The sequence below is a fragment of the Myotis myotis genome, unplaced genomic scaffold (genome assembly GCF_014108235.1).
Source record: "Myotis myotis isolate mMyoMyo1 unplaced genomic scaffold, mMyoMyo1.p scaffold_m19_p_7, whole genome shotgun sequence".
NCBI lineage: Eukaryota > Metazoa > Chordata > Mammalia > Chiroptera > Vespertilionidae > Myotis > Myotis myotis.
In genome coordinates, this window is record NW_023416379.1 from 62,866,804 (window position 1) to 62,891,377 (window position 24,574).

Genomic DNA, 24,574 nt, shown 5'->3' on the forward strand with positions numbered 1-24,574 from the left:
ATGCTCCAACCAACTGGGCCACTAGGCTGGACATGAGCTAATTTTGAGGGGACATTTTTTTCGTGTAAATTATGGAGACCACCCCTCCCCAATACTTTCAAAGATGGCCTCTTTGCAATGTCAGCATACAGTGATAATGTTTAAAATTTGATTTTTTTATGTTTAAAATACTTTTTAAAATGGAGACTGGGGGAAAACGGTGGAATAGGCAAGAAAAATTTAAACTGTTCCCAGGTTATGTTTCTATAAGCTACACTATTCAATATGTGATTATGTATGATCATAGTCATACTTTCTTCCAAAAAATGATATTAAAAGATTTTAATATTAAAAAATTTGAAGTAAAATAGAAGTGAGTTTATATGTCTACATACTATATTTTATTAATAGTATCTTGCAGAGAGCAGGTACTTGACAAATATTACTTAACAACCAGCTGGAAGGCTAAATGAATGATAATAAAAAAGTGTGTCCAAAGTATAAAATCCAGAACTTAAAAATAAGTTCTAGTTTTGAAAATGCTTTCAGCGACTGTCTTCATTTATTGGGGACAAATTGGTAAATGAAATTGTAGAAGATCATGTACTACTTAGATATTAATTTAAGCAAACTAGAAATTATGATTCCTAGACTCAGAGCAAATTCTGCAACATATATTGGAAACTCTTAAGAAAGCTATTTACTTAAGTATAGAAGTTATGGCTTATTTTCCCATATCTTCAATACAATTTACTTTTAATTCTCTGTGTACAAACATAGACTCAAGACAGAGTTCAATATGTGAATCAGTAATTGCTTTGCCAGCAAAGCTTTCCATTACGAGCTCTATAGGAGCTGAATAGCATTCAGAATTGCTCGTCCTTCTCAAAATTCAATATTGCTTTTTGGGCAATACAGAGCATAGCTTGAATTTTTATAAAGAGACAATGGAAGTGTAATTGAGAGCAGGTTTCTCTGCTGGAACATCTTATTCTCATTTTAAGGGTCAGATCAAGATGCCCTTACCTTCTGTAGCAACATCTGTGACGACCAATTAAACCCCGTAGACAAATAGGATTTCAAAACAGCTAAGATTTCTAAGGCCTGAATAATGGCCCGCCTACTTCAGGTATATCTGATCCCATTAAAGTAAGAACAAGAAGTTTGGGAAATCAAACAGTGAGGCTAGTTTATTTGTTCATTTATTATTGAAGTATTGAATTAATTGCGTACTAGCGACAGTTTAGCCACTGGGTTAGGTGCTGACTGCAAAGAGGACCTTTAGAAGCTCTCAGCTTAGTGGGAGAGTCAGGACTGGAACCTACCTTCTGGTTCTCTGGTAGAAGTACGCACATAGGAAGCACTAGAGGCTTCACAGAGGAGGAGGTTTTCACAGACAAGGATTTTCAAAAAGGGAAGGTGCAGGTAGAGAGAACAGCATGTGCAAAGGTATGGCAGTGTGGAGGAGCCTGCGGTGTTTGGGGAAGGGCGAGCGGTCCCACTGTGCAGCAGCAGTGAGGCATGGCGACAGAATGCAAGGAGAGACAAACTGAGGGCAGATAGTGAAGAGAGGAGGTGCAGGTCTTACTATGAAATTTGCATTTAATCTCAGAGTAGATAAAGGGTGTTGAAAGGGTAAAGATGATTTGAAAGCATTACACTATTTATGTTTTAGAAAGATATGTGTATAAAACAGTTTAAAGGATAAATTGGAGGGGACAGAGGCTGAGGGCAGAGACACCGTGGCAATTCTCTAGGTGTAGGCTTGAGCTATGGAAGGGAAAATGAGGGCAGAGCTATATTGGAGACGGAATTGAAGATTTCATGACAAATTGAGTATGAAGGATGGCCCTGAGGTTTCTGGCTTGGATGTATGGCTGGATAGGATAAGAAACATAGGAAGACTACTGTCTGGAGGAGAAGATAAGTAATGTTTGGGGGGTGTTATATTTGAGATGCCTGAGGGACACTGGAAATGTTTAGCGAAGTAGTTGGAAACCTGGATCTGTTTTAAGGGGAGCATTGAAGGCTTACGGTCTGGAACTTGTCAACACCTGGGGTGATAACTGAGGTGAATTTCAGCGTGAAAGTAAAAAAGTCAAAGAGGGCTAAGGATGGAATATGGCGATGCCCACATTTTGCAGGCAGCCAAGCTGGAACAAGGAGCCAAGCCAGCAAGAGATTAAAAAGCAGTCATCACAACCGGATGTGATGGGTGGGACTCAAGTAACAAATTATGGCAAGAGAGTTTTTGAAGCACTTCAAGAAAGAGGGTGTGGTCATCAGTGGCAGTAAAAAATGAGAAGAGTCTGAATTCTTAGGAGGTAAAAGGAGAGCTGGCTAGTTAAAGGAAGTGGAGGAGCCCTAGCTGGTTTGGCTTAGTGGATAGTGTTGGCCTGCAGATTGAAGAAAGTGGAGGTAATTTGGGGGAACAGTAGGAATAAAACCGCCTGAGTTTATGCCAGGCCTGTATTTTCTCTGTGAAATAGGAGGCAAGGTCATCTTCAGTAAGGGTAGAGGAGATAAGGTAGGAGCTTGAGAAGAGAAGGAAGTTAGGCATCGATACTTCAGGAGAGAACAGGAGGCAATCAGAGTGGATTAGATACTGACTCCAAGTTTCTAACGATAATTTAGCTTGGGGAGGGGTTATCTGCGGCAAGAGTCCCGCTCTTGTTCAGAGCCAGCACATCCAGGGGGAAACTCACGACCATCTCCTTTGTGTTTCTGTGTTTTTGTCTTTTACAGTCAGGACAAGACGGGTCATCCCAGCGGCCTACACCCACCCGCATTCCTATGTCAAAAGGTATGAAAGCAGGAAAGCCAGTAGTGGCAGCCCCAGGAGCAGGAAATCTGACCAAATTCGAGCCTCGGGCTGAGACTCAGTCTATGAAAATAGAGCTGAAGAAATCTGCAGCCGGCAGCGCTACCTCTCTTGGAGGGGGGAAGGGCTGAGGGCAGTGGCTGAGGGGGTATGTTGTGCAGATGCTACTGCTACGGTGAAAACAAACCTTCGTCCGTTCGTGCCAATTCTTTACATGTACTAATTTAAGTTTTAAATACCTTGTTTATAAAGTAATCTACTAATAGCCATATGTCTTTCCTATTTTGTAAATTTGTTTTGATGCTGGGGAACTAACCAACAAAACTACTGTTTGCCGTGTGCTTGGTGGAGGAAGCTGGGCCTGAGGCTGGAGCTTGACATCTGGTCCCCGTTTTGCTTCTAGAAAATGGATCCATCAACTAACCCATCTGAACCTCAGTTTCTTTATCAGTGAGATATGGGTGCTGAATAAAACTCCTCTCCAAAGCCTGCTCCCATATTTCTTGATGGTAAATCACATTTAATAGCCTTGTTCCACAGTAATTGATTTTTCAAAAATTCTATTATGAAATAGGAAGTAGTTTAATGATTGCCATTTGCCTCTGTCGAATCCCAAATTTGCTTCTTGTGCTGGAACATCTAGTTATCACAGGGCCTGGAGCTCTAAAGTTTTGCCAAAACAAAAGCCTCTGAGATGATTTCAGGAAATAATTTGAATGTGAAATAAAATGGAAATGAAATATGGAGTCCTAAAACAGAGTTTTACTTATTTGTGTGTGTCTGTGTGTATGGTAGATAGAGGTTTTGGCCATCTCAAAAACATTCCCAGAGTTTCATAGACAATAATTTTAGAGCCATTAATGTCATACTCTTGTTCTATTCAAGTGCGCAATTGATTTAAATCCTGGAGCGGTTTGAATAGAGCCACCAAATGGCCCTTTATGGCTCAATAGAGGTTGTAATGGGTAGGAAATAGCAGGAAGTAAATTCTGATATGTTAATGCCAAGAAAAAACATGACATCATACAGACCTTAATTGAATTGAATATTTTCCTCAGTTAACTGTGAACTTTATTTGCAAATATAAAATCAGTTCATGATTTTGTGTGTGTGTGTGTGTGTGTGTGTGTGTGTTGTAGAGAATGGGATTATTATTCCTGTCATTTTTACTTGTGTTTGTATCATTTTCATTAATTTTAAGCATGGTTTAATCAGCATGAAGCAGTGTGTGAGTGCAAAATGCCAGGTGTCTTTGTGGGGAGACTAACCATGTTAAAGTAGATGCGGCTTCATAGTCAAATAACCACAAATGAGCTCAAGGCTAATAACCTGCAGCATAGGATACAAGGTCTTACGTAGGCAGCAGATTTGTCAAGATTTTTGATTCAATGGGGGGAAGATAAAAAAGAACAGATGATTGGTTTTTAGCCCTTGATTCAACATCCCTCGTGATAAATAGACTCTTTTCAAAGTTCTTTTCACACCAGATTTCCTATCCCTTACAGAACTTGGACTTGAATTACACACAATGGTGGTAGATGCCTCACAGTATTTACATTCACTTTAATCTGATCTCTGTTGCCTACAGCTCAGCAGTTCTCAGCATATATATTTTAAAATGTTGAGCAACCACGAGAGACATGCCATAAAAATGGGATTTCAAGGTAGAAAAGCAGAGAGACTGAGAATGAAGATTTTATGAAATATGACTTTGAACAAGTTTAAATAAGAGATCTTTCCATTTTGAATACTGCCTTGTATTTTTTTAACATATTTTATTGATTTTTTACAGAGAGGAACGGAGAGGCATAGAGAGCTAGAAACATCGGTGAGAGAGAAACACCGATCAGCTGCCTCCTGCACACTCCCCACTGGGGATGTGCCTGCAACCAAGGTACATGCCCTTGACCGGAATCGAACCCGGGACCTTTCAGTATCCACTGAGCCAAACCGGTTAGGGCAGCCTTGTATTTTTTTAAAAGGGAATTTCCCCCCCTTTTGTAAAGTGGACACAACCCTTTTCAAAATCAAGGACATTCTATGGCATTTAGGGTATTTATTGCTACTGTACCATAACATACTGTATTTAAGCAACTGAAGTTGTCAAAAGTATGAAACACTGCATTCCTTTTGACTTTACCTGCCATTTTTCAGTGACTTTTATCATAATCTTATTGTCCCTGTTGCTGTTTTCGCTTTTACCTGCTCACATCATGTTTACGTCGTTTCTGCCTGGAAGGCCATACCAGCTGCAGGGAGAGCACTCCAAAAGGCTTAGCAGTGCATGTACAGGATGTTTATACATCTGGACCTTGGAACAGAGCCACCTGCAAAGTACAACTACTAAGAAAACTTGGCAGAACAACACATATTCACTTTTCAGAAATGATAAAGAGCAACTGCCATGGCAGTTTTTCTTTGTAATTTTAGAATCAACTCTACATTTATTGGATAACTTTGTTCTAAACCACATATCAGAAATGAAATCCACTGGGGACAGGAGGTGGAGGATTAAAAGCACTCCAACTCCAGCTTCCATTCGTGAGTATAATGTTTTTAAGACGCAGTTGAATGTGCTTTTATAAGAGTGAATGGGATGAAAAGGTTAGTGTCGTTTCCCCGTCCTGGAACATAGCATTGTGTAGTAAAATAAAAGGGGTCTCACCAGAGCTGCTGTGTATAGCTGCAGCTCAGTCCCACCCTGGCGGAGGAGTGTCATTTCCACAGATTTCAATGTGCTGGTGCCCCCCAGAGGACGTGCAGGGCTCCATCTTCACAGGGACAGAGAAGGCCCTGGTATTCCCTTCCTGAGAATAATTAGGTGCTGACAAGTAGCATGCATGATGGTCAGTACAAACGTTTCTATATGGGACATGGCCCTAAGGGTATTTATTATTTCTTGAAAATGACCTTCCTAAGTCACCTGCTTAATCGGAGTCATTCAGTTGCTACTGCATTTTTATCAGATTTTCACTGAGGACAAGTTAATGCATGACAGTGGGCTTGCTAGAGATTTTAGTGTCTTCATTAAGGGTACAGTATTAAGATCTCTTATTGAACATCTTCAGGAAGAGGGTGAAGAAATAGCTCTGATGTGCCGTGTGGGAAGAGTATAATTTCAGGGAAATAAATATGTCCAAGAATGTAAAATGCAGAGATTTGAATTTCTCATTCCTTCATAGCTTTAGAATACTAGGGAAAGAGTGAGACTTTCCTGATTGGAAACCCCCAGGGATATTAGATAGGAAGAGCACATTTATGTGTGAGGACAGAGGGCAGAGAGAGAAAGGAAGCTGCAGCAAGATGGCCACAGAGATGGTTTCCCAGTAAACAAGGATGTTTGATTCCAAAATTTCTTCAACCCAGACGAAGGCTATTGTTTACCATCTACCTCCTCCTCCAGGGTCTCCTCATAAGTTAGCTCCTCAATCTCTGCTCTTTCAACTTCTCTTTTTCAGTTGTTACCTCCACACCAGATATAAATATGCTCTGGTCTCTTTTATTTTATAACAATTCTTCTTCAGCTGTGCAGTTCTCTATAGCTACTGCCCTGTCTCCCTCCTGCCAAGTTAAGCCATTGACACTCAAACTATAATGCCTCCATTCCATACTTTCCATTTATCTTGAGTTACTTTTTATTACTGTTAATTTGTATCCGTAGTTAAAATATCAGCCAGTGGTCAAAGATAATGAAAACATTTGTTCCTTACCTTATTGTCCTTTTCCCTAAGTTGAGCCCCCTGGAGAAAATAATTTCTAACTCTTAGATGTTTCTCCAGATTACTAAATAATATACTTGTATTCTGGCTTTTTATTCATCAATTTTAGATATTAATTTTTGTCTTCCCATTATTGTCTTGATGGTTGAGGATTTAATCCTCTCACATGTCCTATCTTTCCCTTTTTCCCATCCTCCCAATATGATTATATCATAGTGGTTTTTTTTCTGATCCTCACCCGAGGATATGTTTTCATTGATTTTTAGAGAGAAAGGAAGAGAGAGAGAGAAAGAGAGAAACATTGATCTGAGAGAGAAACATTGATTGGTTGCTTCGTGTACGTGCCCCAACTGGGGAATCGAACCCACAACATAGTTATGTGCCCAGATTGGGAATCAAACCTACAACCTTTTTTGGTGTATGGGACAATGCTCCAACCAACTGAGCCAACCAGCCAGGGCCACACATTTTAAAAAATAAATCACCAGTCAGCATTTGAATGTTATATATTAATATGTTTCTGGTATAAATTTAAATATTGTTTCTTGCTGAGTCAAGTAGTACACTATGACTATTTCCTTCTTCCTATCACTTTCCCCTTTCAAATGAATAATTGCTTAATTTTTCATCTGCTTGGTTTTCTATGTATCCATCTTTACTTTTTCCAAATGCTCCAATAGGTCTGCTAAACACCTACCAAACCTTGAAACACATCAGTTTCACGTTTTTCACTGGAGGCCTTCCTAGTTCAGTCCTCTGCTTCCCTACTTACTCTGGACTGCTTGTCCTCTAGGCCTGCTGCACAGCTGTCCTGCGTCCCTTTTGTCATGTTAAACCCTCTGTTTTCTGGATTTCTTATCTTCTACTACTTCCTTTGCTTAATTCTTTCTTCCTTTCTTCCTCCATCCCTCCCTCCCTCCCTTCCTTCCTTTCCTCCACCTCCTCCTCCTCCTCCTTTTCCTCCTCCTCTCCCTCCTCCTCCTCCTCCTCCTCCTCCTCCTCCTCCTCCTCCTCCTCCTCCTCATCATCATCCTTCTCCTTCTCCTTCTCCTTCTCCTTCTCCTTCTCCTTCTCCTTCTCCTTCTCCTTCTCCTTTTTCCTTCTGTCTGTCTGTCTGTCTATTTTTTGGAGTATACCTCCCAATAGTTTCTACAGAGAAAAATCCTCTCTGGGAATAGGTCAGGAGAGGGGACATGGAGAGTCTCATAGTTCATTGTGTCAACTTTCCCACTCCACTGTATTCAGTCTGTGCTGTTAATTTACGTAGGTCCAGAACTTCTTAGGTTGGTTTTTCAGAAAATAAACTTCTGGTCTCTGGAAAGGGTGAAAACAGAATGAGGTTATACTCTTTTTCCTCTGTGACCAAGACATCTAATCTCCTCTGGTTTTCCTTTGACCTCTCTGGCTGCTCTGGCTCAGTCTCCCTTGATGGCTCCTCGTTTTATGCTTACGTCTTAGGGATTGTTGTTCCCTTGTCTCTATCAACAGCAATTTTCCTACACGACATGCTAGTCCTTGTTATTTTATCCATCCCATGGCTTCAGCTATCACCTATATGCCGAAAACTACCAAGCCCCTATCTCCAGCTCAGCTTGTCTCAAAGCAGTCTCAACACCTTCTCCACCCCTCTTCCAAGTCTCCTCCTCTTACTATTCTCCACATCAGTAGGGATGTCCTGATCCACCTAATGACCCACGCTAGCGACCTGGGAGCTATTTGAGGCTCCCCTGTTGTCCTCACCCATCAAATAGACTCATTCAGCCAGTCTCTCATATTCTACCCCCTAACACCTCCAGCACCTGAACCCACATCTCCATTTCTCCCACCACTGCCTGAGTTGCAGTTTTAATTCTCATCTGAATAGTTCTTTTTTTATGTTTTGAGCCTTTATTATGGGCTACTTGTACATTTAAAAAATCTTTATTGTTGAGAGTATTACAGGTGTCCCCCTTTCTCTCCCCCTGCCCCACTCCGATTCCTGCCCTGCCCCAGGCCTTCACCACTCTATTGTCTGTGTCCATAGGTAATGCATATAAATTATTTGCTTAATCTCTTCCTGCCCCCTACCCTCCTTCCCTCTGAGATTCCTCTTGCTCTGATACTCTTGTAACTGGCTTCATAGTCTCCAGCCAGAAAACTCTCTGCTTCATTTTCCATTTTGTTTTCCAAAGTTCAAGTTGGTCATATCACACTTCTATTTGAAAACCCGGTAAAGGTTCATCATTACCTGTAGAATACAATGCCAACCCCTTGGTATGGCACTCTGGGCTCTTTGTGACCTAGCTCTCTACCTCAGTCTTCTGAGCATCCCTCCCTTTGCCTTGTCCGGACTCCTGCCGCCCACGCCTACAGAATGGCTTGCATAGCAGGCCAGGCACCTTTCCTGGATTTGACCAACTTGTTCCTCTCCCTTGATTGTCCTTTCTCCTACCTTTCCTTCTGGTGGGTGTGACCTTCTATGTTCAAAGTCTCTTTTAAAAACAGTGACAAACCATACTTTCAGAGTCTATCTTGGGGTTTAAAGCCTGTCCATTGCTGTAAAACCTGGGCACTTACTGTAGAAAAAGAAAACCAGCAGTTAAAGGATGACTGAAAGTTGGGGAAGAAAGAGGTCCTCTTGCTTCTTCCCTTTGTCTGCATGCAAGCCCATGAGAATGATATGGAGGGTGCAGACATACCATGTGTGAGGACACGGAGGTAACAGAGACAGTGGAATTAGAGGAAATCCAGGTACTGCCATTCTGGAGAGTGTGAGTTACTTCTGTTTCCCTCCAGAGGCACCATGGCACGTAATGAATACAAAACAGCCAAGGGTCTGGGACTGGGAATTTTTGCCTCTGAAGCCCTCACACTCGTGGAGAACTAAGGGGGCCTGAGAGGTTACTGTGAAGTATAATCATACTTGAATGAGGAGCACAAATGACACTTCAGGAAAGAGGAAGTTTCAGGAGGGGGGTTTACCATGCTCTTTCAATTCATGAAGGACCCTCTAAAACAGATCAGAAATGCTGTCATTTTAGAGGACCTACCACCACCACCAATAAGCAGCAGGTAGATTTAGAATAGATGTCAAGGTGAATCTCCAGAAAGAGTGGATTGCTGAACAGTGGACTAGATACCAGACACTGGAGTATGGCTGTCTAACCTTTGGCAAATCACCTCACCTTGGTTTGGCTTAGCATTTAGTTATAATCTTTTATGATTCTGGCATTCCTTCTTGTACTCATAATGTGATATGCTTCACTACTGTTTAGCAAGCAACTTAAAAGGACTCTGCCACAACACTCTTCCTAAGAACTAATGGTTAATTGCTTATCTGGTAAAAGTAGTTTGGCCTTTCTACTTATACTAATGTGTGATGGACAGAATTCCAAAGTCAAGGGCTGGTTAGAGCTGAACCGGACATTAGAGGTCCAGAAGATAATTACATCTATTATTAATGATGAAAACAAAAACAAAACAAGAAAAACTAGAAGGCTTAAAGATGTCTAACCATCTTATTAAATGACCAAACCAGGTCTTCCGTTTTTCCCAGTATGTTATTCTTTATTTCATATGAAACTACTTCAAGTGAGCAAAGTATATATACATACATAAACTAAAACATCCATACTCATTGGGCCAAAATAATATTATCAAAGTGTTTTTGAGACATGGAGATATCTACATGGAAAGTATGTGACAAAGTTTTCATAGTAATACTTTGATAAATATTGTTGTACTTATCTAAAAAGCACAATGTCCTTTTTAATTTTCACCCATAATGCTATTTTCCATGCTATGCTGTGTGACCAGTCATAGGCTTAGCTCAAACTAGGCAGTTAGCATATGTTTACAAAAAGGTAGAACCTGAGTATTGTGGCTCAAATATTTACCTATTTTTCTACCATTTAATTTAGATTTTAAAAAATAATTAATGTTATATGTAGGAGAACTAGTTCCAATTTGCTTGTATCTGGGAAACAGTAATCTATGTGAGAGATAAGGATTAGCTTGCCTGAAAAAGAAGTTACCAGCATCACTGTGATTATTGGTAACTTGTGAGAGGTAAGGGGATTTGGGCTGATGATGGAGTGGGAAATGTTTTGGAAGGAAGTAAATAACTATTAGGTGGTTGAGAAACCCCAAGAGAATTTATATCATCTGGTTGAAAAGTTTCCTGAAGAAAATGACAGCACTGATTAACGGAAGTATTTTTAATTAGCTGAGCTGAATCCAAAAGAAGGAACAAGTCCAAGTCAACAGAGGAAGTTTATTGGACTTCCTATTTAAAACAGATGTCTTATCAGAGTGATTAATTTATGAATGCGATCATAATAGGACTGAATGTTGAAGCAGTTTATTAGAATGAGAACCCTAAAAGTAAACAATATCTAGGCACTCCTATTTCTTAAAGGTACAGAACGTAGGACATTTTTGCAGGTGAATAAAATACCTAGCGAACAGCAACTTCAAAGCTGGGCTTGGTGCCTGGTGGGCACAGCCCTCAGCTGGTGCCTTGCTCTCCAGGCAGAGCCCTTGGGGCGTAGGGACTATGGGACCTGGGAAGCAGGACATAAGCCAGACAAACTGATACAAAACTCAAGAGCAATGTTTTCTGTAACTTGGTATGCAGTTTCCTGTGGATGAAGCAGCCCTCCTTTGCTGATACAAAGTCTTGCAGTAAATAGAACCTCTGCTATGTTTGTCTTTGGTATGTGAGCTTAGAGCAGTGATGGCTAACCTATGACACAGGTGTCAGAGGTGACACGTGAACTCATTTTTTTGGTTGATTTTTCTTTGTTAAATGGCATTTAGATATATAACATAAATATCAAAAATATAAGTCTTTGTTTTACTATGGTTGCAAATATCAAAAAATTTCTATATGTGACATGGCACCAGAGTTAAGTTAGGGTTTTTCAAAATGCTGACACGCTGAGTTCAAAAGGTTCGCCATCACTGGCTTAGAGGCTATCTATAAAAGTGATCTGGTCTCATTTACTAGAGAAGATTTTTAAAATTCAGAGCTCATGTGTTCCCTTGCAGAGAGTTTGGCAGAGCATAAATTATGCATTGCTTGGGAGGAAGACAATGACTTTCCAAGGAGTTCATCTTTCCTACCCCACAGCCAAGGAGCTCTCCTGGGAGGAATCAGAATTCAAATTTGTTGCCAGGTTGCCCCACTCTAACACTGAAGAGATAGTCTCCCCCAAATTTCCAAATCCCATCTTGGATCTCATCATCTGGCTGGCCAGAAGTTTTGAGATACCACCCAAGGAGGATGAGTGGTTAGTGAGGTCAGAAGTCAACTGTAATTAGGAATTGATAATACGTTAGACTTCCTTTCCATGGAAGGTATTTTAGCTAGTGTAATAAAAGAATGAATTCATAATTTGCATCATTTCACAATAAATCATAATAACAAATAATGTATTTAGTGTGTTACCTGAAGTTCCTTAAAAATAAATAAATAAAGATAACACTTAAGAGAAACACCTAGAAAAAAATGCCATTAAGTGTTTTTGGTAAACTGTTAATGTCAAACATATATAAAAACCTAATCTCTCCATGTGTGTATGTTAACTAATATTTTTTTTCTTCTTCCAATTAGAAAAAAGGAAATGGTGCTATTAAATGTCTGCATATCAGAAGGCCCCAAATTTAAGTGCTTTGCTATTTTGAGTTTGTTGATAGAGGTGGTAATTAATAATGGCCTTTGGTCTTAATCTGCCTCTACAAATTATAAATGTCAGAAAAATGGTATCTGTAAAAAATTATTATAGAATTGTATTTATTTACTTAGCTCACTTTAGAGGACCTAAATGACCTCAGGTCATCATCCAATGGTTTTTGTCTGAGATTCAATGAAGACAGAGTAGGAGATGGAATAAGATTTGCTCATTGACTTTGTAACTTCAATAAAATTTATGAGACTTTTATTGTACTGAATCATAAAAAATGGAAGAGACTTGGGAATTCTGTTTTTTGGGTTTTTTTTTAAGACAAATAATGGTATTAAGCCCCAGAGCATTTTTTTCTTTTTGCTGGTCACCATATGTCTCAGATAGTTATTTTTTATAAAATACATTTTATTGATTTTTTACAGAGAGGAAGGGAGAGGGATAGAGAGTCAGAAACATCGATGAGAGAGAAACATCAATCAGTCGCCTCCTGCACACTCCCCACTGGGGATGTGCCTGCAACCAAGGTACATGCCCTTGACTGGAATTGAACCCAGGACCCCTCAGTCTACAGGCCGACGCTCTATCCACTGAGCCAAACTGGTCAGGGCTCAGATAGTTATTTTTAAAAAAAACATTTTTATTGATATTTAGCAAGAAAAGAAGGGAGAGGGAGAGAGAAAGAAAAACATTGATGTGAGAGCAAGACATTGGCTGCTTCCTACCAGGTATTGAGCCCGAAACCTGGGCATGTGCCCTAACCAGGAATCAAACCAGCAACCTTTTGGTGCATAGGATGATGTCCAACCAACTGAACTAACTGAGCCACACCAGTCAGGCTCCATCAGGTAGTTTTGCTGTGTAATGAGTCATCTCAAAATTTAATAGTTTAAAACAACATTTTAAAAAAATTTCTCACAATTTTGTGTAGTGGCTGGGCAATTCTTATTTTAGTTTATAGGTTTGGGCAAAACATAGATGATAAGCGAAGACAGATTTAATAAATATGTTTAGTCAGTATAAATCAATAGAGCCACTATCATATAGGTATTATCTCATTATCTCTAGAAACAAGATAAAATATGTCTCCATGTATACAAAACAAAATAACTTGAGCTTAACTGTATTCCTTTAAAGTTCATAAACATAAGTGTTAAACACCATATCTTATTATTAAAATAAAATTAAAAAAACTCTATTTGGCATTGTCAAGTATTTCTGAGACAGTCTTTTTAATAACACAATCTGATTAATAGCATTAGCATGTATGCCATGCATAGGTGACACTTTGCTAACTTAAATACAATAATAAAATGTAATGGTCCAACCAAGACATTCTTCTATGTATGGATGAACCCTTTTGCCATATATATTTTTACCAAGTGATAATTATGAAGAGCTATTATTATTATAGAGATTACAAAGTGCTAGATTAAGAGAAGGCGACTCTAGGAATTTAGAGGTCTGCACACTCAAAGTGAGAGAAGATGGTATGACAGTAACACAAAATAGTAGCCCCACAGGGGTTTTAGAGATGATCTCCAATACCCTCGTTCTGTAGTGAGGAGACAAAGGCACCAACATTCTGAATTACATCTACAATAAAGAACAATGTGGATTTCACTTTTTAAAATGTATGTTTTCTATTTTTTTAAAAAGAGGAAAACGGGAAAGATGCTTTAATTCCATTACGGACATTTGAGAACTATGCATTTTCACTCTTAGAAAAATTATAGAAATTTTGTTGTTGTTGTTAATCCTCACCCGAGGATATTTTCCCACTAATTTTTAATGAGTGGAAGGGAGAGAGAGAAACATCAATGTGAGAGAGACACATAGATTGGTTGCCTTCTGTACGCCCGACCAGGGCCAGGGATGGTGCCCGCAACCGAGGCACATGCCTTTGATTAGAATCAAACCCGGGACCCTTCAGTCAGCAGGCCTATACTCTATCCACTGAGCCAAACCTATTAGGGCTACAGAAATTTTTTTTTTTTAAAAAGTGTTGAGTGGGAAATAGCATTTTAATCTTGATAGTGATTTTTAACTACATAATATTTTAATTAGTGTTTTTAGTTTTTGCCTTAAGATTTTGATATATTTTTAGGCACTGAAAAATTATAAAGCTAGAACAATTTTCCAGTGAAAAACATGAGGATGATTCTTAAAGGTTTCCGGTATAGTGAAAAAATCGTATGTATGTCATAAAAGCTTTATAAAAAATTTATATTTAAATGTAAACATTTATACATTTTATTTTATTTTGCTTTCTTTCCTGCTTTATCCCAAATTTAATTGATAGGTAGAAGAAAGGAATGGAAATATCTCCCCCTAGTGGTAATTTAATGAAAGAATTAAGAAACATTTTGTTTTTGACCCACTGAACATAATTAGCACAAACCAATAGGTCTATGACATAATGTACTTTATTTAATGCTTAGATATAAATTACCGAAGTAAAAATAAAAATTAAACTAATATTTAAAATTAAAGTGAAAATAATAGGTGGAAATTTTCTCACCCTATTGATAAACCCTGATGTTATTTTCTGCACTTACAACATTGCCATATGTGACAGGGAGGTAATAGTTTTTTCAGACAGAGGAACCATTTGAGGCTTAGATTTCTTTCCTATGCTCTTTATAATCTTAGCAATGACAAGACTCTGTCATTTTTTTCTCACCAGGGTAGTTCCATGCCTGGCCCAGTGATGTGCACGTAATTGGGCCTCAATAAACAATCTTTGAATGATAGAATGAAAAAAAAAGATACTTGTTAATGAAGGCATATAGATTAAGCTAAAATAAAAAAAATCAATAAATATAAATATCACACACCCACAATGTGGCTCGTACTGTTCTAATTGCTATCTCAATCTATTTTTTATTTACTTTTATACGAATGAATTTAGATTTAAAAGCATATATGGAATCATGCAAAAAGCAGTCAGAGACAAAAGTAAGTTACCTGTGTTTATTAACTTCTTAAGAATAGATAATGCCGAAGCCGGTTTGGCTCAGTGGATAGAGCGTCGGCCTGCGGACTGAAGGGTCCCAGGTTCGATTCCGGTCAAGGGCATGTACTTGGGTTGCGGGCACATCCCCAGTAGGAGATGTGCAGGAGGCAGCTGATCGATGTTTCTCTCTCATCGATGTTTCTAACTCTCTGTCTCTCTCCCTTCCTCTCTGTAAAAAATCAATAAAATATATTTTAAAAAAAAAAGAATAGATAATGAATATTTCCTTGTTAAAACTCAAGTTCAGACGCATTTAAAAAGAAATTAAAAGTATATGAATATTATTCAGAACAGAGAGTTCCTTCTAGGTGAGTTACTTCTAGGAAATAGTCTGGTTTCCCACTATGGGGCTTGTATGTAGTAATTACTGTCTTTGTGTTTAGTTCTTTGCTTGAGTAAAATTGATCTAATATTGTTAGAATATTAGACGTGGTTTCTGAAAAGCTTTAAGAATTTTGTAGGTAAAGCATCTACGCCAATACAAAGATGTTACCCAAGAATAGTAAACAACTGCAGGAGAAGCTATTGGGCTCATGTACCTGTTTTTGTTTGTTGTGTTGTTTAACATCTATGGTCTTTTAATGAAATGATGTGGTGTTGATCCTCACATAAACTATTGATCTGAGTTTCAGTGTAATTGAAAATGCTGTGTTTTTCTTCTCTTTATAGAAAGCATCATCATTCACCAGTTACGCATGAACTCCCGATGAAATGGTAAATCAAGCACATACTGGGTGTGTGTACTGCCTCTGAATCCCTGTTGAATGGATAGTATTACTACAGCTCTCCATCATCACTAAGGTCCTCCAGGCTACTGATCACTACTGAAAATAATTTTCTACTTCCAGTGAATTTTTTTTGAGGATATAATGTAAAAGCTGAAAATGGCATTGCTGATAATATAAAAATAGGTTGCAAGAGCAATTCAATCTTTGTGTCAAAAGCAATTTCTCCTCCTTTTGCAAAGCTTTCAGGTCCATGGGCACATGCTATGTAATTTATTTTTATAATACACTTTGTGATGTGATTTTTTTCCCCGAAAGTGTTTCCTTTTTCATAGTCTATGGCACATATAGTATATATGTAGAATACACTGTCAGTTCTTCAAAGCATGGGTATTGGTGCATTTATAACAGTAACCTATAATCATTTTCTTTGATCAATTTGTTATTTCTGAAGAAAAGAAAGTACAACACTATATATTTCCTGAAAGAAATTCAAGAGGTAAAACAGAAGCAGGAGCTTCTGGAAGAGTTTTTATTATTGCTTGTACAAGGCTGTGGTTCTGATCACAGTTCAACACTAACAGATAACGGTCTGGTTTAAAGTTTAATTTTAAACACTTACAGACAGTTTTTTTAAAGTTGCTCTTTCTAGTGTTCTGTGCCAAAACCCTTGAATGAATTGATTTTCATATGGAACAAATGAATAAAAGGAGATGTATGAGTTTAACATGTAAGGATTACAGAAACACCTTCAACCGGTAGTTCAATTATCTTTCTGTTTGCATTATTTACTTATATGTACAGGACTTAGAAAAAGGATATCAAGATAGTTCTCACAATCTACCTAAATGAAAGCCTAAAAATAAAAAACTGACCTAGAAAGTATCAGCATCTTTTTAAAAAATGGTAATAGAAATGCCTAGATAATTTTTTTCTTGTAGATAGGAGTTGGACAGATTTTCAGAAATCACATATAGGTTAGAGAATATATTCTTTAAAGATAAAAAGCACATGAATTACTTAAATCTCAATGTCAGAGCTGCTGTTGAACTTAAATTTATGTGAAAATGTGCATCTAAAGTCTACTTGAAAGCCTTAATATAGGGTTTTTATTTTTAAAGACTTTGTCAATGTGGACATGTTGTCAATAAAGTTTTTAAAAGGTAACTAAGATAAATAAATATTTGACACATCAGTTTCTGAAGGCAGGAATCATCTTTCATGGAACTTTACTTAGATTAAAGAAACTATGCTCTGGGTGTCACAAGGATAGCTAAAAACCACACAAACAATACTGTTGGCCCATTTCTCCAGACCACAGGCTGTCCCCAGGTTTATATGCCCAAAGAGGGGAGTCCATACTGCGTCTCTGGAATAGAAAAATTAATGTTGGATTTCCTCCCCTATGGAACTTTGTAAGGTATTAAGGTATACCTTGTGGAATTAGCAAATTATAGTCAGTAGGTATTATATATGAAATTACTATATTTTATGTAAGATTAGTTTTGATCTTTGTAAGTAAAACAAATGCTATAGTAGGCTTGCCCTAGCTTGAGTGATTGTATGTGTCACATAACCTGCAGGGTTCTGATTACTGATTAAAGAAAACTAGATGTATTTGTGTGAAGATTTAAGAAATTGTTGTTTTGGGTTTTGTTTTCTGCAAATGTTTCTGAATGATGTTTTCAACTAGGGAAGGGTTTTATTTAGTATTGTTATATATTTTTCACTCACAATTAAGTTCCATTTTTGCCAATATTTCTGACGGCAAAAATATTCAGATATATCACAGATTAGCATTTGAAGCAAATAACTTTTTCTCAACTTGTGGGAATGTTATTACACTAATTGTGAAAAGGCTAGAAGATAAGACTTTAAGTATTTCCTGACTTTAACTTAAAATGCTACAAGTAATTTATGTATATTTGGATCTGAAGTTTTATTTTTCCCGAATTTATAATGAAGTTTGGTACTTGCAATGCTGAGTGAGGATGACGGTGTAATTGGTCATTTAAATGGATGCTGAGCTTTTCTCTGCCCATGCTATAAATAAGTCCTCTGTTGAAACCCAAATGGAATTAAAGTGACAAATGGTTAAAATTAGTTTAAAAAATTTAAAACTTGTTTTGAAATAGAACACAATATTAAAAACGAACAGAAAACAACAAATAGTCATATCCTTAGCTCATGAATAAACAAACAAGATCATAAATAGTCATAGCCCAATATCAATTGAAAAAACTGTCCCTCATGCAAGTCTGGCGTCATCCTAGGCTACATAATTTCTCTATCTTTTATTGTAAGTAAATCTCCAATCATCAATATGAATGAGAATCAGTTTTGAATGGAATAATTCTGTTTTCTGATGTATAATCGTAGTTAGTGTTTTCACTTTAAGATACAAAAAACTAATCCCATTATTTTACCCTTTTCTTTTTGAGAAGAGTGTTTCTGAGGGTATCTTCTACAAAGATTTTTTTTCAAGTATTTAATAAAATATTAGGGCTTAATGAAAATAATGGATAGAGTAAATATTCCAGATGTTAAAGACCTATAATGTTTACAAATGTGAACAATTGATTGTATCTTAGGACAACCATAAAACAATTCATGGTGTGGAATATCTAACTTAAGCATTAACAGAGACACCAACAATTCTGAAACAATTCCCACCTTCTGAAAGTCAGTGGCAGAGCAAGAGTGAATGCTGTGTCAGACAGTGTAATATGTTTGTGTCTTTTCTCTTTACGCTGTGGTTGAATTTTCCTGGGAATAAATAAAAAATAGAGCAAAGGTAGGGTATGTTCATGAGTTTGATAAGCAACAATTCTAAAATTAACAAAAACGCATAATGGAAGTTTAAAAAACACAACTGGCACCTGAGGCATATGCCCCCCTCTGGACCTCCAGTGCCATGCCTCTGCTAAAAATACTAATTAGAAGGCAAAGAGGAGAAACAATAAAAATGGTTGTAATGAATTCATAAAATTGGGAGTTCCATGGAATTAATGTTGCTTAGTGACCATTAATGTTTTATTTATCTTACTATTATGTTTTTAATACTCACCTGAGGATATGTTTATTGATTTTAGAAAAAGAGGGGGAGAGAGAGAGAAACATGTGAGAAAGAAACACTGGTTGGTTGCCTGTCAGTCATATGTGCCCAAACTGGGATTGAACCCACAACCTAGGTACGTGCCCTGACGGAATAGAACACACAACCTTTTTGGTGCCAAAACGATGCTCCAACCAACAGATTCACCTGGCCCAGACAATACTTTATGTTCTTAAACTTTCAGCATTTCCTCCTGACTCTGTGATGACACTATGCTTGTTACATAGGGAAAATGCTGTAGATTCATACATTTGAACAGAAATATTTCTAGGTGCCATGACATAATACATCTTTTTCTGGTGGGTTATTTTTGTTTGTTTATGTTATTTGGTTAATTTTACCTTACCATTCACAGATTTTGTTAACAGTGCAAAATTGTATTTATTTAATCTAGATTTTGTTTTAAAAATGTCAGATGTTATCTTCTTCATATGTGATCAGTTATTCTTAGAAGTCTTGCAGGTGTAATGGATTTTCAATAGCAAAAGAGTACATGAAAAAAATTTGGAGTTACAGTCTATTTTCACAGCATTCTCAATTTTTTCTTTAAGTTTTATTAAGTACATGAGAAATTTATTTTTCACTACAGCCAAGTGAATTTATGAATATGTACTTGTCTTTTATATGAATGTGATATCCTGCTTTCATTTCATCACAGGTTACTGAAATTTAGCCAATTAAGACATTCTCTGTGTTATTTCCAAATTCAACTTTGTTTATTAAAATCTCACCAGAGAGTGAGAAAAATAATAATTGTGATATAAAAGTATTGTGCAATATTCTTCTTTGAGTTGGAACATAATATTATACAATTAAAATCATTTAAAATGAGTATTCTACCTTATTTTAAATTATTTGCTTTAAAATAGTTTTCACTTCTGCATTTCATATTTTGTTAAAAATTTGGTATTTTTCACTGTGAATAAGAAGCAGTACAGCGGACCAGCTGAAATCAGAGTGTTTTTTCTCTGAGTTACATTATAGTTTGAATCTTTAACAAGATAAAAACTGCAAGACACCAAGAGATGGAAACTGGCTATGGGTTCCCTTTACCCTTTTATCCTCAACAAAGGCATTGTCAATAAACATTTAAATAATATTTTACCACTTCCTAAAAATAGATTACGTAGTAGAGCAAACACTCCTGAGGTTTTGTCAAGAGCTCACAGCTGTTGGGTAAGGGTTTCTGCAAAGTGGGATGAGGGTGATGGTGGGGTTGTGCTCTGACCTCTTTTATCAGCCGGAGACGGTGGTCCATAGCTATAGCCAATCCAACTTATTTTTGCCTTATTTGGAACAAAGGAATATGTTTCTCCTGTTTATTATTTAAATATATACATATCAGAAAAGCAGGCACGGAAGATGTCAAAGTAATGCTTTCCAAAGGAAAGTGCAGATGTTAGAGATCTTGCCCACAGAACAGCTCTGTGGCCTCGGTCCTTGGAGGAGTGGAGCCCTTCCGTGCGCATGGTTTAAAAACACTGGCCAAAATTAAAAATAAATAAAAGCACTGGCCAAAAGTCATTGTTTATTTCATGACTTCCTAGGAGCATGGCGTCTCAAGCTTTCCACCAGATTTGTTCAAATGGATTTGTCCCCTTTGAGCCGTGGGCTAGTAGAGTCACCTTTAACGAGCAACAGATTTTTCCTTAGGGTAGAAACTGCAGTTGCTTCCCTGAGCCCCATGCTTGTTGGCAATAGGCAACATTGCACCATACTTTTTTCTTTTTTGACTGTCCTTAAAATCTTGTGAAATTTGTATTTAAACATCCCATGGAACCTATGAAGGACTTCAAATAGTAAGGCCTCCCTTCAACAGGGCCACCCTCAGTGACTGCATGGTTCCACAGATGATGAATGGTTGGAACCCAGTTCCCTGGAGTTCACAGATGAATTTTTAAAAGGATGTTAAGTCCTCCTTTAGTTTCTCCTGGCATTATTCCCAGCATTTTCTTCAGAGCTAAGCACCTCTAATGAAAAAATCTTTTTCTGTTTCTTTTCAGGAGTCCATTTATCCTATTCTGCCCTATATTGACTGGCCTTGGTGTACAAAACTATCTCCCCAGTTCATTCTTTGTCTTCCTCTTCTTCTTTTTTTTTAATCCTCACAGGAGGATGTTTTTTTATTGACTTTGTTTTTTTCTAGAGCATGGAAGGGAGGGAGGGAGGGAGGGAGAGAGAGACATTGATTGATTGCCTCCCACCTGTGCCCCAACCAAGACTGGGAATCGAACCTGCAACTCAGGTATGTGCCCTTGAACAGGAATCCAACCCTCAATGCTTTGGTGCAAAGGCTGACACTCTAAGCCACTGAGCCACACCACCAGGGCTGAATGTAAGCTTCTTAAATGCAGGCCTTGTTTCTTATCTGACCTTAGCCAAAAATCTTGTGTCTATCTAGTTCTGTTGAGTTTAATCCTGTCTAGGTCAATCTCTGTGTTCCATTAAAAGGGCTATTCCAAGGTCACTGCTCTACTGATAGGCTACAAGGAAGTGACTGAAGGAGATTCTCCTACCCAGTAAAGGCTATGTCCTCCCAGCCTCGCTGCTTGCCTTCCCTGGGACTGCCCTGTGTCAGTAGGTCTCCAGGGGTATAGGCTTTGGTGCTTTCCCTGGTGGGCAGACCCCTGGCGATGTGGGCCCAACAAGTCCCACATTTATTGCCAACACTCTTAGTCCAAGTTCTTCATAAGTAGTACATGGTATTTCTGTAACACTAGGGGGATTTACTGATTTATTCTCTTCCTTAGTCCTGTTGACCCCTAACCTGGGGAAACAACCTTTCTCAGGAAGGTGGTCCTGGTTAAAACACATAGCGCTTAAGAGGGGGAGCAAACATATGTCATATACACCAGGTCCCTTGAAACATAAGCTGTGCAGATGTTTCTTCCCTGCAGCGACTGTGTCAAGCAGCAAGGGTGGACCGGCTCCTGGCAAATTCCCCCATTTTTATTTTTTAAATGACTGCATGTAAATTAGCGGCCACCTCTCGGATTAGGGGATTGGGTTGTTTAAGACTCGGAAGAAGACTTGTTTGTGATTTTGCTAACAGGTCAGTCCGAGGCTTAACCCTATATCGGCTCCCCACACTAGTTCAGTGTCTGGAACACAGCAATTTTATTAAAAAATAAAATGTATTCTAAAACTTCCCCTCCAAAAACTATTTACATACACCTCTTCAGATCATGGGCTTGTATCTGCTCTATTATTTTGGATTTACTTACATATTTGGGTTCAAGTATTCATTGCATACTTACTATGATGGCCTGGTAGTTAGCATTATCAATATCATTGAGCCACATAAAATTTTTTTAAACCAGGAATCAACAAATGAATAATCATTTAAACAACATAAATGTTATCTAAATGTCACACACACACACACACACACACACACACACACACACACACAATCACTCCTAGCAACCACAGTTGGAAAATGTATATACTGTTAATCCATTGTGAGAACAACCATTCCCTTTTGTTGCCCCAGAAATGCTGAACAAAACTGATAAGGACTATCATAAAACACTGTATAACCCAAGAAATTCTGAGTCTCTTGAGCTAATGTGGCAGTAAAGCAGCCTGGGTAAAGCAGCAAGATGTCATGGCAGGTACAGTAGAGGGAAAGGAACCGGAAGGATGTCATCAGGAGATCTTGAAAAGTCATTTATTTCATCCATTTGGCTCTCATTTGAAATGTAAGTTTTAGATACGAGTCGAAGAAAGCTTTCAGCTCAAAAAGTCTATGTTTTAGTCAAAATGGAATTTCTAATAAAAAAGAGACAAGGAGTTAAAGAATCTTTTCTATGGGCAAACTAAAGAAAAAGGAAGCAGATACATACACCGTGATCACTCAGATCACTAAAACAAACAAAAACTGAAGGCAAAATATTAACTGTATTTTGCAAATCACGTAAGGAACTATCACATTTAGTGGGTGTGATGATATAGGCAGAAATGGGGAGGAAAAAAATTGCCTTATGCTTTACGCTTATGTATTATGACCAATATTTAGTAACCAACAGAATTTAGCAAAATATAAGGAGCCTGTGGCTTCTCCATTAACTGTGATAAATGAATATTTTCCATTTGAGCCTGTGGTTGCTAGGAGTGGTGTGTGTGTGTGTGTGTGTGTGTGTGTGTGTGTGTTGATGACATTTAGATAACATTTATGTTGTTTAAATGATTATTCATTTGTTGATTCCTGGTTTAAAAAATGTATATGGCTCAAATAGATCAAAACATAGATCAAAACAAAATGTATAGTCCTCCTACCTGGTACCAGTGCTAAGAATTTGAGAAATAATAGATATTATATAAGAGTAAAACCAGGTAAGTTATCTTCCATATAAATATTCGATTGGCTCACATCCTGAGACTTGTAGTCATTTTGAAAATACATTTAATTGTAAATTATAAGCCCAAGCACTCCTTCCGTTTCCCTTTTCTTGAATTATCTTCCAAAAATATGACTGCAGACAAAGCCGTAAAGAAAATAAACTCTGGGTATTTGTGTCCAGATGATGTGGCTTACTCTCTGGTCTGGATTTCAAAGATGCCAATGTAATGTGGACTGTATATAATTTTTTAAAGGATTTTACAAATTTATGGTTATTGCAGACATTTGGAAAATACAGAAAAAGTACAAAGAAGCGGAGAAAAAAAAAATCATCCAGTCAACGGAGGTTACCATTATTTACTTTCCATTTAGGCTTTATACTATATTACCTTGGTGTCAAGATTTAGTCACGTTATACACCATGAATATTTCTGCCTGTAAATAAATACTTGGCAGTTTTGAACTGTCTACCTAACATCTCATTTTGTAGCAATGCGATAATTTGTTGGCATCACGTGTAAAATAAAGAGCTACAGCTTATTATAAAAGACTTCTTAAATCCGAGCAAGAGAGAAACACGGACACAGAGAAGATAGTGGGCACAGAGAAGATAGTGAAAAATAGCAAGACCATCAATAGAAGAAAAAATAAGTGATCATAGCTCAAGTAGAGGCAAAATAATAGGGTTAATCACGTCACTTTAGGACAAAAGGGTCACCCAGCAAGCGTCTCACTTAAAGTTTTTATTTGCATTTCGAATGGAGGTTTATTTTCATTAGAGAAACTCGAGGTTTTCTATATAAACATAAGCAAATCCTCCAATCGTGTAGTCTCCTTTTAAATGCTCCGACTACCTTCAGAGAAATAAAACGTGTCCAGCACGAAAGCATATGTCAGCAGCCCCGGGACTGCCCAGGGTGGTCCGCGCCGAGCGGAGCCAATCTGCGACCGGCCAGGCCGTCGCCAAGACAACCAGAGGCGCGGGGAAGGGGTGGCGAACAGAACCCTCAGCGAGGGAGCGAAGACGCGCCAATGGCCGCGCGCCCGGGACTTGGCGCCCCGCCAGGGCTGCGCATGCGCCGTCGTCGCTTCCCGCTCGGGGGCGGGGGGAGCTTTGGAACTCTCACTTTGCCGTCACAGGGCAGATGAGCACGGTGCCTCCGCCCTCTCCCTCCCCTTTCTACCCTCCTCCCC

At 38.1% G+C, this 24,574-nt stretch overlaps 1 protein-coding gene across 2 annotated transcripts in view; it reads left to right on the forward strand.

The window, feature by feature from the left end:
• FILIP1 (filamin A interacting protein 1) overlaps positions 1–16,264 on the forward strand; it is a 175,780-nt gene extending 159,516 nt beyond the window's left edge. The window contains exons 6-7 of one of the 2 annotated variants that reach the window (XM_036317245.1): positions 2,725–2,782; positions 15,868–16,264. In XM_036317245.1, the coding sequence (XP_036173138.1) occupies positions 2,725–2,782; positions 15,868–15,908 (99 nt within the window). In that variant the 3' untranslated portion in view covers positions 15,909–16,264. Of the gene's footprint in view, positions 1–2,724; positions 3,764–15,867 lie in introns of those variants that run through there. The other variant, XM_036317244.1, reaches the window with a different exon arrangement.
• The last annotated feature ends 8,310 nt before the right edge of the window (positions 16,265–24,574 follow it).